This window comes from Excalfactoria chinensis, chromosome 1, assembly GCF_039878825.1.
Source record: "Excalfactoria chinensis isolate bCotChi1 chromosome 1, bCotChi1.hap2, whole genome shotgun sequence".
In the NCBI taxonomy this organism is placed as follows: domain Eukaryota; kingdom Metazoa; phylum Chordata; class Aves; order Galliformes; family Phasianidae; genus Excalfactoria; species Excalfactoria chinensis.
This window is the reverse complement of record NC_092825.1, coordinates 7,660,247-7,675,688: the sequence shown is the minus strand read 5'-3', so window position 1 is coordinate 7,675,688 and position 15,442 is coordinate 7,660,247. Positions and strand designations below refer to the sequence as shown.

The 15,442-nt window shown below is 37.0% G+C and overlaps 1 protein-coding gene across 1 annotated transcript in view; it reads right to left on the bottom strand.

Moving 5' to 3' along the window:
- The window catches only part of SEMA3D (semaphorin 3D), a 141,048-nt gene that overhangs the window by 91,961 nt on the left and 33,645 nt on the right, over positions 1–15,442 (bottom strand). The window contains exon 2 of the mRNA XM_072336696.1: positions 2,761–2,948. Within this exon, the coding sequence (XP_072192797.1) occupies positions 2,761–2,875 (115 nt within the window). The 5' untranslated portion in view covers positions 2,876–2,948. The remainder of the gene's footprint in view (positions 1–2,760; positions 2,949–15,442) is intronic.

Here is a 15,442-nt window from a genome sequence, read left to right as displayed (position 1 = left end):
GCCATCCCATAAACACATTGCCTTTGGAAGAGGATGAAAGTTTCTCTTGGAAGACAATAGTTTTAGCAGTGCAGTGTACGCAAATGTGTGTTTAGGTCTTCAGCAGTGCCTGATGTGGCCAAGTTTTGTCAGTTTTCCATATGGATGGAAAAGGCCTGCATATCATCCTCCTCATGATATTCAAACTCCAAAGAAAAGAGATGCCAGGACTTGTCAGTGACATGACTCTAACTATTTTATGAGAATTGGCAAGACAGTTCATTTCTCCTATACCTTATTCTCAGAAACCTTGGAATTGTTTTGGTGAGCATGTTTGGGGGTGGGGGTTGGGGGGTAGGGGGGAATAGAATAGCAAGCTTAGTTTTGACAACTATATTAAATAATCAGCACATCTGACAAACAGCTGTCCTCAACCAAAACTTAATTTAGTTATAGCACAAAACCACACTACTTACAATGCAAAGTCCATCATCCACTGACAAGAACAAATGAAGAATTTCAGAATTATTCTTTAAAACTGAGACACCTGTGTACATAGTGGTTATTTGAACAGACTTATAAGCAACCTAATATCATCTGCAGTTTTAATATGCCTGATCCACACTTCTTCTGAAGTGGGGGTCACAGCACTGAACTCTTAATGCCATGGCTTAGAAAGACGTGCAGTGTTTCTGGAAACAAAACTTGATGTCCTGTAAAAAAACAGGAATGATGCATTTAACTCTCCTGGGTGGAGTAATATTTTCCTTCAGAATGAGCAGCAACTCTGTGTTTTCCTTTACTTCTCTCTCTCTTTAATCCATACATTATCCAGAAGTACAATATCAAGTGAATAAAACAAATCTTTTAAGACTCTTCCTCTCATTCTTAATTTAACACTTCCAAGTGTGAAGAAAACAGACACTTTTTTTTTTTTTTTTTTTTCTTTTTCCTTGTGGAAAAAGAAAAATATACCCTTCCTCCTGAAAAAAAGCAATGATAAAATCTGGTAATTCTCTCTCCTTTGGCTTTTCAGTTACACTGCAGCTTTCCAAATTAAGATTTATGTGACGGTTTGTATCTGTTGGTTTCTTTCCCCCTACAGGGATATAGGTGGATAAGTTTGGATAGAAAACTGTAACCCTCAGGCCAAACTGAAAGGTTTATAAAGTTGCTAATAAAAGTTTGGGTCAGGGCCTAAGTATCAATCATCCGTTCATTGTCTTTTTGAACAAGCTGAGGCATTTTTGCAGCCACTCCCAGCAGGTCTCTGCCACTATTTTAGAGTAAGATTTCAGGTTGTATTTTTTTATTTTTTTTTTCCCTGTGTTGAACTCAATAATTTTTCTCTCCCACTCTCCTTACCTGCCAAATGCATCCATCAGGATTTTGCCAAAGGCTATCTGCTTTTAAGTCAAGAGGAATTCACTAATCATAAGTGTCAAATCCACAATAAATGCCATCGCCTCATGGTATATGCTGCTATTGGGAATCATCTAGCTGTTAAAAGTCTGGCTATATGTTAGGGGCTTTTTAATTGCTAACATTAATAACTCATGTCAGGTCTTTCTCTATTCATTGGCTTAAGTGAGTGTAACTGTTTCCTGAATTTATAAAAATGTTGTCAAGATCTCTTGATCTCTCCTCCTCCATCTCTCTCTCAAAAACATGTTCAAACACAGATATGCCCACTGTAATTCTATTCATAGTGGTATACACATCTAACAAATGAGAAGCTTGTAAATAAATGCTATTTCATTATGCTTACTCACTAAATTCTTCAGAGCATTAGAGCTCATGATAAGCATATCATAACCACTGATGAAGGCTTTAAAGCCTCCTGTACGGTCAGACCATCCCAAATGTGATACCACAATGCATACAAAGACCTATGTTTGAAAAACTGAGAACAGAATGAGCATCCTAGCTGACATAGCTGAAAAATGTCTATCTGGAGAGCATTTGCATTAGCTAATGAATATCAATATAAAAGTGATAAATCTTCATGTCTTTCAAAAGCTGTGGAAATGTACTATATAATCAAAGCAACAAGCAAACTCCTTTCTGTAAGAATATGACCATTAAGGAATTTTCTTTAAATATGTGATTAAGCCCCTTAATCCTCTCAATATTCTCAACAAGCAATATAGATAAGATTAAGAAATTCCTCAGAAAAACAAGCGTTTGTGATCCAAAGAGATTAAAAGACCAAAAACAATGAGTTTCACATACTCTTTGAGGAATAGAGAAAAAATGATTACATGTTATGTGCCACTTGGAACATTTGAGGTACTCTCCCTGATGCTCTTGAAAAGTGTTGATGTTGGCATCTGGATAGGGAGCTAGGAGATATGGTTTAGTGGTTTTCTGTAGGTATGGTAAAGGGAGGACGGTTGGACTAAATGATCTTGTAAATCCTTTCCAACCTTGTGATTCTATGATTCTATGATTCCCCAAGTCCCATCTCATCCCGACATGGGATGCCAATGGGTCTCATCCTGTTTCAAGTAGCATTAGAAGCCTACACTTAGACAATGACTCTCCCATAATTTATGCACAGTGTATTAATATCCTTCAGGAGCAAACTAAAATGGGTACAATTTATCCATCCTTAAAGATTTTGCTATGTATTTCTGGAAACTGAGACAAATGTGTTTCATTTGTCCAGTTAGTAACAGTAATAAACCACTGGCAACATCACATAAAAACAAAAGTGGTGGAATAGAAAAAAAAAAAAAAAAAAAAAAAAAAAAAAAAAAAAAAAAAAGCTGAAAAGTTTACCTTTATAGGAAAGTTTGAGTCTTGGGATATTTTGTTTTGATGTTCCAGTGACGGGAAGGAACAGCATTGCTAAAGATAACAGGCTGCAGGCATTCGGTACTTGGGAAGCTCTCATTCTGCTCTCTTCTTATGCACTTTTTGCACAATGGAGAAATATCTCCCCACTCTTCAAACAATCCAAGTTTAATCTGGAAGCAAAAATAAAACATCTGTACATCTTTTTCTTGACCATATAAATAATATTTCTGAAAACAAGCCAGACTTAACTGGCTTAAGTAACTCATTTAACACATTTGCTACAAAAGTTTATTGTTTTATTTTTCACTAGTATAAATCAAACTGTTTCTTTAATATCACACTTGCTTTAAGGTTGGGAAAATATGTATGATTTTCAAAGGACAATGTCCAACATAGCTACAGTCTAAGCAAAAAATAAATTAATTATCAGTGAAAAGAATATTTGCCATTCAAATATGACTGTGCATCTTATTAGTTTATACAGCTCTACTGGATATCTTGCTGTTTTATATCTCACTCTATCTCAGTATAACAGCTATTGTATGTTTATCCTATGTCTAGAATAAGCTGTTGTATCACAGATACCAAGAGAGAACAAACTGAGTTAACAGTGAGGACATACCCATCATAAATTTTCATAAATAAACTACAAAAATTGGATAGAGCAAGCAGTGGTGTTTAGTTTTAAGAGAGAAAAAAAAGTCAATGCAGATGATAAACACGCTTTTCAGTACAGCATTTTCAGCAGAATAACTGCCTCAATTCACCCACAAAATGTCCTATAAACTTTAATGAGTAGTTCATGCTGAGGTCATCAGGCTGATATGGGACTGTGTTAATACAGTGTGCAGCTAAGCCAGCTTTGCAACACTTTTCACTTAATAATAATCATTCATATTCCATAAATCTTAAAGTGTTTTACAAAATAAAGCAATTATCACTGTCCTTATTTTCCCTAGACAAGACTGCAACCATAAAACTGTAACAAACCTATTTCCTACAGGTCACACAGCCACCTCAGTAGCTGCATGGAAAGTAGCAACAGTTCTTCTGGAGTTTTTGGTACCTGATTGTGGGGGATCCCTTTTTGCCCACAAAATCCATTTTTTCCTATAGAATTATGAGGGAAATGACATCTTGATTTCTCAAGGCAGAAGTTAATGGTTAATAAATCACAGAGGCCAGAACATAAAAATATTTGTGAGGGCAGATTCTTCCTCTTGCAAGTGCACAATACCAGAAGTCAGGGGAAGACATCCAGTGAAATTACATGTCAGTGTTTGAATGATGCTGTAAATCAAAGTATAAGGAAATGTCATGGCTAGTAATAAGATTAATGGCTCATGATTTTTCATCAGAATTATACTCTGAAATGTACCAAAGCCTTTTGCACAGACATAAGTAGAAAGACTCCTTGTGAGCACGTGAGGGACCCAGCACAGCTCAGCCCTCCCAAGTAACCTCAAATTTCTTTCACTTCATCTAGCTGCAGCACTGCAGAGCCCCTCTATGATGCAGAGGCATCCAGAATCAATTCAGTGCTGTATGAGGCAGGTAGTACCTCCTTCCTTGCACAAAGGGACCAGAAAGAAGACTCTTTGAGTTCTCTCTGCCAAGGGAAACCTCTCACAGATGAAGTCGGGGCTTTCTGAGCTTCCAGCACTTGTGCCAATGCAGGAAGGAAGGGTGTGATGGGGAAAGAGAGGGGGGAATGGAGTTGAAAAATGCCTGAAGCATCCTTCCTACACAGAACATTAAGCATCTTTCTTCTCAATCCATTCCTCAACGTTTACATTCTGTGTCAGAATGCAATATTTTTGGCCAAGTGCCACCACACATTCAGGAGATGACACAAACAGAAAGCAAAACAAATTTGAAATTTCTCTGTTTTTTATCTTTCTATTCTTTTTACTAGACTATAGGTTCCTGAAAGAAACCTTACTTCTTACATTCTGTACACTTGTTTGTGGTGGGACCGAAAACAACACTAACTCTTGCAGGGTCATATGAAAAGGGGGAAAAGAGGGAAAAGAAGGAGAATAGGAAGGGAAAGGGTTGCATTACGACAAGACACACAAATCCCATTCATCTTCTGTGGGATGACAGAGACAAACCACACTTCAAAAATAAGCAATTAACAGGGAGTCGATCTCACTGCAGGTATGCTGAGATGTTGTGGCTTGGGGGTCTGGGTGTCAGCCAAGTGGAATCTCACCAGAGAATTTGGGGCTCATTTTTTCAAGGTGAAGTACAATGAAGAACAAGAAAAAAAATAAATAATAATTAAAAAAAAAAAAAAAAATTGCCATTGGTAGATAAAAGTTGTTGACCAAACACACTGTACTGTTTAATTGGAGACTGGTGATCAGTGTTGCATTTGGACTTTTGGTCATAAGGAAATTCACTTTTTCATGCAGTGTTCTGCTAATGGAAACCTTTTTTTTTTTTTTTTTTTCCTTTTTAGTTGAACAGTGTCCTTGAAGAAACATTTGCTTTAATTCCTGACACATGGCGTTTAGTTTACACTAAAGGCAGCTGCTCTGTGCGCTTGAGCCAACCATCTTCTCCTAGACTCATTACAATCCAGCCAGATTGTCACATATATTTTTAGTTTATGATGATCTTCTACTACAATTCCAGCTTCCACACAGAATCCTTCCAACAATCTAATGACTAGCTCAGGTTAATGAACTTCAGAACAACTAACTGGCCACTAATCTTCAGGAAGTACCCTTCCTCTCTGTAACATATGTAATGTCAATCAGTGCTCTGAGCTCAAAAGAGCTATGGTCATGCTGCTCCAAAATAATCGGGCCTGTGAAAAGAAATAAAATACAAAACCTAAAAGCTAATCTAACTTCCTTCTTTTCCTCTGCTCAGAAAGAAAGAGTTTTTCCGAGGATGAAAAATTGTTTCCTTTAGTTCAATATTTCTGCTAAGCACCACCATGCTGCAAAACTTCCTCCAAATGATCAGACCCAAAATAAATAAGGCAAATGAACTCAAAGAAAATGTCTGAAGTCAAAGCTGCTTTCCTACACTGGCTTCAGCTAGGAAATTTTTTCACTGCGTTAATTATCACCTGCAAGACCAGCTAAGGAAGGAAAATATGTACACATCTTGCAGGACTGGGGTATATCCACCAGAAGAAAGGAGCTATTATTTGCCCCTTGCAGGGTTGGGAGGTGCCTGGTTGAAGAGGGCCAAGGGCCAGGCTCCATCCCGCCTGGACCTCCCTGTGGAACCCATTAATTCACATCAAGTATGGGTGAAAACTGCCAAAAAGACAAAGTGTGGATCTGCTGGTGTCCTGCCATTTTTGCCAGAGAGAGGCAGCTGGATGTAACTGGCACAAGTGATGCCACGTCCCCGAAATGAGGTGTCACCTCTTTGCAATTGGTCAGATTTAGTGGAGCCTATAAAACAGATCGCTCTGAAGCTACTGTCTGAAAGAAGAAAACCTGGAGCCAATTTACTAAACATAATTTATTCCAGGCCGTTTGTTACAATAAACAGAGCTCTTCAGACTTCTCAAATATACAACCAGTAGGAAGCTCTGTATTCATGGGAGTTTTTTTGTTTTTGTTTTTGCTTTTTTTCATTTGTTCAGCTAAACCTATCTGAATGCAAAATCTCGTATTCACAAATACTGGGAAGATGTTTGAACTCCCATGGCATCATGAAGTCCAGAACTGAAAGGACTGTGACCTATCCTCGAATGCACACCTACGTTTAACAGTAGTTTTTGTAACTCAGTTGAATTCTGTAACAAAAACCTCTCTTGGACTGAAGGGTTATTTAAAACTTGTTTCTAGTGCTAGTTTTCCATGGCCATTTTAAAATTTGGCATTTTGTACTCCACTGAAGAGAATGATGAAAACAGTCTTCAGGAAATACAATTTATTAGATTGTACGCTGAATCTAAGAACAGCATTAAAAATGGCAAATAAGCACTGAAAATTTAGACCAGTCTTTGAGTTTGCTCAAGTTGTTTATAAAAAGCAAGAATAGAATAGAAATACATCTGATAATCACTATGGATTTAATAATAGGTTGAGTAAGTCACCAAGGTGATTTAATTTGAATATGTAAACTGCAAAGGCTGCTTCCAAAGAAATGCCTCCTATTTTTTCATGTGGACCCACAATGTCAGAAGTGGACGCTGGTAGTATAGCAGTAGAGCTTGAACCTTCCCAACAAAATTCTGTTACATTTTATTGCTGTGTGACAGATGGCAGCAGAGAGGCAGTGCGTATGAAGCAAAGGTGTTCCACCAAATCCCTCCATGTGGAAAAAATGGCACCCACTACATTTATGATCACTTGCTAAATGTTTATGGAAACCAAACAGTGGATCTGAACACAGTGAGGCAGTGGGTGGTGCATGTCAGCAGCAGAAACAGCAATAGTAGGTCACTTCTGCTGGTGCTGATTTTTACATGTGCAACAGGAAGGCTGTTGTTCATAGCTGACAAAAATGCATAGTTAACGTTGTTGAGTGTGATGAAAAGTAGTGTTTTGTAGATGAGAATTTGCTCTATTGAATAGTGGTTTTGTGCTCTTTGTATCTGTTGTAATTTCCATTGACACAAATAGGAGGCATCACTTCTGAAGTGACTTATGTATTACCCTTGATACTCATTCTTTTCTTTCTTCTCCTCAGCTATCCTTGTCGAAGACTTTTGCATTTTATTTTCTTCTTTATGAAGTGAGAAGAGAATGAAAGATGTTCCTTGTCACCATTACCCACATAGCATGAGTGCATTGTTATATGTATTGCTTTAAAGGATTTAAAGGTTATTAGCTGCAAAAAGAAACAAAAATAATTCCATCCTTGATTCAAATGCATTGAAAGATACATTATCTGTTAGCATAAATGCATATTTGACTACAAATTTCAACTACAAATATACAGAGTTCTTTCCCATGAATTTTCTTGCATTCATCTCACCTGTAAGTTATTGCATGTTTGCAGGAAGAATATTACTAGGGCTACATACTATGTACTTCAAAACTTTATAATAATTATGGGCTGGATATTGAGCATCCTGTATTAGAAAGGCAAAAAACTACAAACATACATGAGTTGTATCAATACTTCACAAAATAAGAGACAAAAAGTGCATCTCCAGACTGACTTAAAATCCTCAACTTGCTTTTTAAATAACAAAGATGACATTGATGCAGAATACAATGTAACTATGTTCTTGCACCCTTTAGATAGACTGTCTGTTGATATATTATTTGGCAGAAGAGGCTTTTCTCTTCATTGTGAAAACTCAGCTTAAAGCTAACTCCATCCAAGAACTGGTAAACAGCATTATTCATCACTATTTTCTCATCTATTAAGTAGCTTTTGTGCTCCCTGTAGTGCAGTGAATGTTCTCTTCCAGATTTAGAAAAATACTTTTTACAAAAGAGATCAACAAACAACACATCACTTCCTGAAAATAGCAGTAATTCCTAAAGAAAAAGACATTTGTACAATCAAAATAAATAAATAAATAAATAAATAAATAAATAAATAGAAATGGGTGACTTTTTTTTTTTTTTTTCATGTTTTCAGTATACCTGCTTTTTTTTTTTTTTTTTTTTTTTTTTTTTTTTTTTTTTTCAAAAATTAGAAAATTAGACCTTGATATTGTGGAAACATACCCAGTGAATAATAATGACCACAGAATCATATAATGGTTAAGGATGGAAAAGACCTCTGAGACCATCTATTCCAACTGCACAATCCAGATTATAATGAGTTTTACAAAGCTTTACAGCCTTTATCTTTACTGGGTTCCTCACAGGATTTATACCGTATCCATTCAATACCAGTAATTCAGAAAACAAGAAAAATCACTGCTCTCATTCCCACACAAAAAGAGCCAAGTAATTCTAAATACCATTAACGGAATGAGAAACAAGGAGTATAGAAGTGAGGGAATGAATAGGTGGCCAAAAAAAAAACCAAAAAAACCACAACACTCTATTTTAACTGCTCAAACAAAGTGTAAATACATATATTTCTCCAGTGAGTGGCAAATATGTCTGAGGATTGTGTTAAAAGTTTTAATTCATTAAGACAAAAATATGATCCTGAAGCTAGATTAACAATGGAGACTAAAACACTGACAAAGATTGAATTCATTATATTTTTTTAATGATTTTCTTCATTTTTCTGAACACAGCTCAGTGAAGCTAGTCTGCTGATGGAAGCATTTACAAAAGGTGTGTAGGCTGTTAGGAGATAAAAACTGATAAGAATGGGTAAACTTAACAATGTGGTTTGTGTTACTCTGCTTTGAAGGGTTAATATGACCCTGAACTCTACTATGGGGCACTTAAAATTATATGTATAGGAAATTAGTATTTTATCCTCAGAAAATATGGGAATATTTTGCAGGTCAGTGTTAGTGGAGTCATGATTACACCCAAAGACTTCATGTAGGCATAGAAGTAATCCTTTCAGAATGAGACTGATAGATAGTGATGCACATAGACATATATCATTTCAAACAGTGATTCTGAGAAGTATTATCTCAAGCATTGTGTCTTCTGGTCATGTAATGAATTGAGAATAAAACAAATGCTACTCTCTAACCCTAATTCTTTGTATATTCTGTCTTCTTAAGATAAATAAATAAATAAGGAAAGGGAAAAAAAAATAAATTACAATCTACTCTGTTGTCTAATAAATGGAGTGGGATGCAAAGCAACTTGTCATCTGATAATAATACTGCAATATTGCAATGAGAAGATTATCAGATTAGAACAAGTTGTCCAGAAGGATGTGTGTAAGTGATTTAAGTGATGTCTTCATACATGACATTCACTCTAATGGCAGCTGCATTTACTTCTCAGATTCTTTTTTTTTTTTTTTTTTCTTCTTTTTTTCTTTTTCTTTTTTTGTTTTGTTTTGTTTTTTTTGGTGGAAAGACTTGTGACTTCAGCTATAACATCTATAATAGCTTCCCATGGGCTCTTTTTTTGGAACATTGGGAGAGAACACCCTACACATATCTTCATCATCATTAAAAAAGAAAAACAAAAACACAAGCCAAAGAAGAAAGCAGTGTACAGCATAATTTAGCAACACATATAAGAATCAAAAGAAACCCTTTGCCAAACCTCAGTATTACATTATTTTAAGTGCAGCATGCTTCCCCAGCATACTAAGAAACCTCTCACATCATGAAAAGCAGTTCTGAGATGGGTTTTGTCATTTGGGTATCCAAGAAAAGGAAAAGGCACTACAACAAAAATTCCTTGAGACATTTAACAAAAAGGTAAATTAGATGAAAGCCACATCCTGCCAAGTACCGTGACGTTTGCAGGTTTTTGAAGAAGCCCAGAGAATTTTCCTCTAAAATGTCTGTCACCACCTACAGCACTTGGGGTGGATTGGCTCCAAATGAAGTAGACACAGAGAGTGGGCACACAGAAAGCTTTGCCTGTGGAACAGCCTTGGCCTGCTATTGAGAAAATACTGAAAAGCCAGAAAAGTGTCACAGTGTCCATCAGAGAAAAGCAGTGTTCATTTCAGGGAGACCCGCCTGAACATTTAAACACTAACAGATTGCATTTGTACTGTGAAAACCTGAATTAACCCCAGGCAGCAATGTCAAGCCAGCTAAACCACTGACCTGCAAGTACAATTTGCTGGAAATACAAATTTTGCTGGAAGAAACATACATCTACAATAGCCAACTCAAAGGAAAGGATTACAGTCGCTTTTTCACCTCCAGAAATCATTCTTAGAGTGTTTTTTTTCTATGGAAAAAAAACAACAAAACAAAACAAAACAAAACAAAACAAAAAAAAAACAAAAAAAAAAAAAAAAACTTTCTCTGTACCTCCTTTCATAAGAAACCTGCCAATGTCTGCAGGGGTAGAAAAGGGATCTCCAGCAATGACGGTTTAGTTGCTGACGGTCTAGATTTGCTGGTATTCTGGGAGTCATCAGTAATTAAGGGCAATGGGTTATTTTACAAATTATTTATTTGCATGGAAACTTGCCCTACCATATGTTTTGCATGCTTGTTAAAAACCCAGATTGACAGGAAGATAACTGGAACATGTTCTAAAACAAATTCAGATTAGATTCTAGGTGTCATACAGCAGCAAAGAGTCCATACTCTGGAAATGTATAGCCTATGGGCTGACTACATGGACATATATACATGTAAGCATGTAGGGCTTTTCTGTTCTTGATTCAAGCACTTCAGATCTAAGCTAGTTCCAGGTTTTATATGGCTCCATTAGCTGCATGTTATACAACAGTATGTTACTTGTCCTGCCTGCAGACACTTAGATTCACGCAGTCACAACTCCACAGAACCTACTAAAAACAAAAACAAAAAAAGTTGAAAGTAATAAAAAACCCACATTAAAATATATAAATTAATAATGTTTATTTCATGTCACAGCAAATACTGTGCTAAAATTGTATCTAGGTTTATCTGATGTAAGCAGAAATTTACTGACAGTTATTGTTGGAATTTTGCTTAAATGCTTGTAGGCAGTCACAGTCACCCCAGCTGTATCTAAAAGCAGCCCATAGGAGTCTTAGAAAAAACAGAATGTTACAAATATTAAAGATAGGTAACTGTTTGCCTCAATGCAGTTATCCATTTTTTGAATTGTTTTTGCTGTATTAATTCTGATAGGGTGCTTCATTAGCTGCCAATATTACTTAGGTCATTCTCAGCTGTCTAATCTGGTAGTTTTGGAAAGAATACAGTTTATTACAGGTTATCAATGGTTAAAAAAAAAAAAAAAAAAAAAAAAAAAAAGTGCATTTTATGTGACAGCTGGCCTTTGATCAAATATGTTTTCCAGAGGCATATTTTCATACAATTCCTTTCATCAACGTATGGCCTCATTACTTGATGCACTGTCAGTGAACTTTGTACAGCATAGTTTGCAGGGCTTTAGTATATAAACTGCAGTACAGGGAGAGACATGCCGGAAGGATTTTAATTTACATTTCCAACAGATTGTGATTTAATAATTCATGGTCATACACTTGAACTCTTTTGAAGGAATCTTTTTAATGCTGCTTGTCCAACTAATTTTGTATCAACACTTTGTGCAGCCAATGTGTAAAACAATATTCAGCTGAACTTGTACATGGCTGTGCAGTGGTCTGTGTTGGCACATTAACCTAGTTATTATATTGGTAGGCTGAATGTATTTGCTTTCTTGGATTTTTATTTATTTATTTATTTATTTAACTTTTAAATGTTTTGATTCTTATACGTTTGGAGATTATGTGACAGAGAGGTAGCAGAGCTACTATAACACATCCCATTTGGAAGCTTACACAATTAATTGTGTCCTAATTTAATGTGTCTCCCCTGAGTGCTCATCACCACAGCACCTGAGCAGTTTAAAAGCTTTAATGTCTCTATTATCTCTCCTCTATCCTTGCCATTATGAGATAATTGATTTTTCTTTAATGGTATGATAGGAGATGACATCACTTGCAGAAGGTCACAGTGGTAGTTAGTACCAGTACCACATCCCCTCCAACATCCATGCAGTGCCTTAGTCACCCAGCCACCCTTCTCACTAGGGACTACAGACTGCTGGCTGTGATTCCTGTGGCAAGATCAGTGACTCACTTCCAGTGTTTCATTCTTGATTTAAGCCCCTGTGCAAGCTGCAGAAAATGACAAGCAATCACACTTTCATTTTCCACAAACAAGAATTTCACAGAGCTGGGCAAGGACGAAGACACACCCAGCGTGAGTTCTGACATCATTATCAAAGATTTAACAACCCTATGTGTTCCCTGCTAACTAACTTGACCATTTTCAAAGGTTAGAACATACTGCTACCAGGCCCTCCGAGAACTTTCTACTTATATTGCAGCAGAAGTCAATCTATACTCCGTTCAAGAGAGTTGTTTTAGTGGTCTATTTTTAAGCCACTTTGTGAAGTGTTCTAGCACAACAGTTCCTGGAATCTGAAGCAGCCATACAAAGAAAGAAAACAAAAATTCAGGCATCACCACCTCCATTCAACACAGAACTATTTCCACTTTGGTTTTAAACCACAATAACTTTCCTTTGTCTCGTGAGGGCAAAGTGAGGACACAGTGTAGATCAATACTGAACTGAAAAACAGTAATGCTATTTAGAAAGTTAACTTGTTGTTTACAGAGGAGGTGTCAAAGCCAAAAATATACGTGAAAAGAGATAGAGTGTAAAACACTGCCTCTAAACTCCTTTTCCTCACTGACACTTTTCCTCTAAGATGGAAAGGCAGACTCAACCTCAAGAGAATTCTGAGGTTTCATTCTCTTTGAGGATTGAAATACTGGAACAGAGAGCCCAGAGAAGTTGTGGGCTCTCAATCCTTGCACACATTTGAAGCTTGACTGGAGATAGCTCCGAGTGATCTGATCCAAAGCTGTATTCCTTCTTCAAGCTGTGGAAGGTTCCATATGACCCCCTAATGTCCCTTCCAACCTACATTTTTCTAGTCTATTTTTATTTAACAGCTAGTTGACAGAGTAATAACTGAACTGGATCATTCACCAAGTTCATCATTGCATGTTCCAAGTGCATTCGCCAAATGTCAAACTCTTGTGTTACCTAGGGTTGTGGCCACTCCCTGCCACCTGGTCTTGCTGAACTTAATTCCATTAGATTCAGCCCAAAATTCAGCTTGCCCAAATACCTCTGTGATGCCTTCCCACTACCAAACAGTTTGACACTTCCTCCCAATGCGGCACTGTTTGCAAACTTACTGAGGGTACACTCAGTGTACTCATCCAGGTCATCAACAAAGATGTCAAACAGAACAGGTCCCAGTACTGACCCCCAGGGAACACCACTCATGCCCAGTTAACGGTTGGATTTAACTCCATTTCTCATCACTCTCTGGGTGCAGTCCTTCTGCAAATTCTTCACCAGAAAACAGTGTATCAATCCAAAATGTGCACAGGATGAATGAGTTAAGTATGCACAAAGAATGGGTATAGAAACCATATAAGCAGTATAACTTAATCCAGGATTGCCAGATACTGTACACCCAAACAGTCTTGTCTTGCCTATCCCATGAGAATTATCTACCTCAATCAAGTGTCACAATCATTGACACTGTGTTTGAGATAATGCTTTTGTCTGTCCTGAACAAATAAGAAGGGGATTATTTCTTATATCCTCTCTGGAACTAGAAGAAGCTGATTGAAAAATAACACTGGACAGACTGGTGACACTAGAACAAAACCAAAAAGAAGAGAAAATCAACTATGTATTCCAGACTGATCTTTTTTTCCCGTTCACATCAGCAACTACTTCCTGTCAGTTTGTTATCTGCCAGATGGATCAAGAAGGGGAGGCCACTGTAGTTTGTACTCTAAATGCTTGTTAAGGGTGTGGGGTGAAAAATGACTAGAAAGGATTTGGCATCCATGCCAGCTTAGCTAGAAAAGGGATGTAGTGAAGATTAAGTTGTGTTTCCATAGCCACAGATGAGCAGGTGGAAAACATCCACCACAGGTGCTTGTTCTATAGAGGATCTCATTCCCTGGTAAAATAGGCACTTTGCAAAGAAACCAAAACTTGAAGATATCCAGGACTCTACCTCAGACGAGCCCTATGCAAGTTTACTAAATCTCTAGGATCATCATGATTAAGTATCTTAAGCTATTCCCCGCCGGGCTTTAGTGCTTTTAAACTGCTGACCCTTTGAATTAAAGAAGTAGATTTCTCTTTTCACAGCTGTGACTCAACATGGAGTGGAATTCAGAGGCATCTGAAAACAAAGCCAGGCACAGTTTAAAACAAAATCCTTCAATGACAGATTTAAAGAGCAATGGCTGCATCTGGAGCATACAGATATAATTGTGTATTAACATGCACTACAGAAAAAAAACATACATAGACTTGTCCTATGAACAGCAATTTCTTCATCAAAAAATAAACAAACAAACAACAAAAAAACAAAAACAAAAAAGAAAAAAGAAAAAAAACACCAAAATCAAAACAGGATGAGTAAGAATAAAAAAATAAAACCTAGATATTGACTATTCAAAAGGAAATTTGGTCCATGGATCCTTCAGCAACAACCTCAATAATAAGGAGGACAATGATAACATGCTTGAAAAATTATTCCTTGATCTTTTGGAGCTGCAATGCACAGCTGAAGTCCCTGTGTCTGGAGATGAATAAAATAATTGTAAGATGTGGTTTATAAAGTGTATATAATGCCTTTCTTTTGTGCAATACTAAATATGAAATAACTGGCACATATGATCTTGAGTCTTTGTAAATGTGGAGAGCCCAGCACAGGAGAAAGTTGGACCTGAGTGTCACAGAAATGATCTCAGCAATGCAACTTCTATGAGAACAGGCTGAGAGAACTGAGGCTGTTCAGCCTGGAAAAAAGAAGGCTCTGGGGAGAACTGATAACTGCCCTCTCAATATATGAAGGGGAGACTGAGGAAAGAAGAGGATAGACTCATTAGCAGGACAAAGGGAAATGCTTTCCAACAAGAACAGGGGAGATCTCAACTGGATGAAAGAAAAGGTATTTACAATAAGGGTGCTGAAGCACTGGAACAGGTTGTCCAAAGAGGTGGTGGATACCCTATCCTTGTGGACATTCAAGATCAGGCTAGATGGGATTCTGAGCAACATGATCTAGCTGTAGGTGTCCCTATTCAT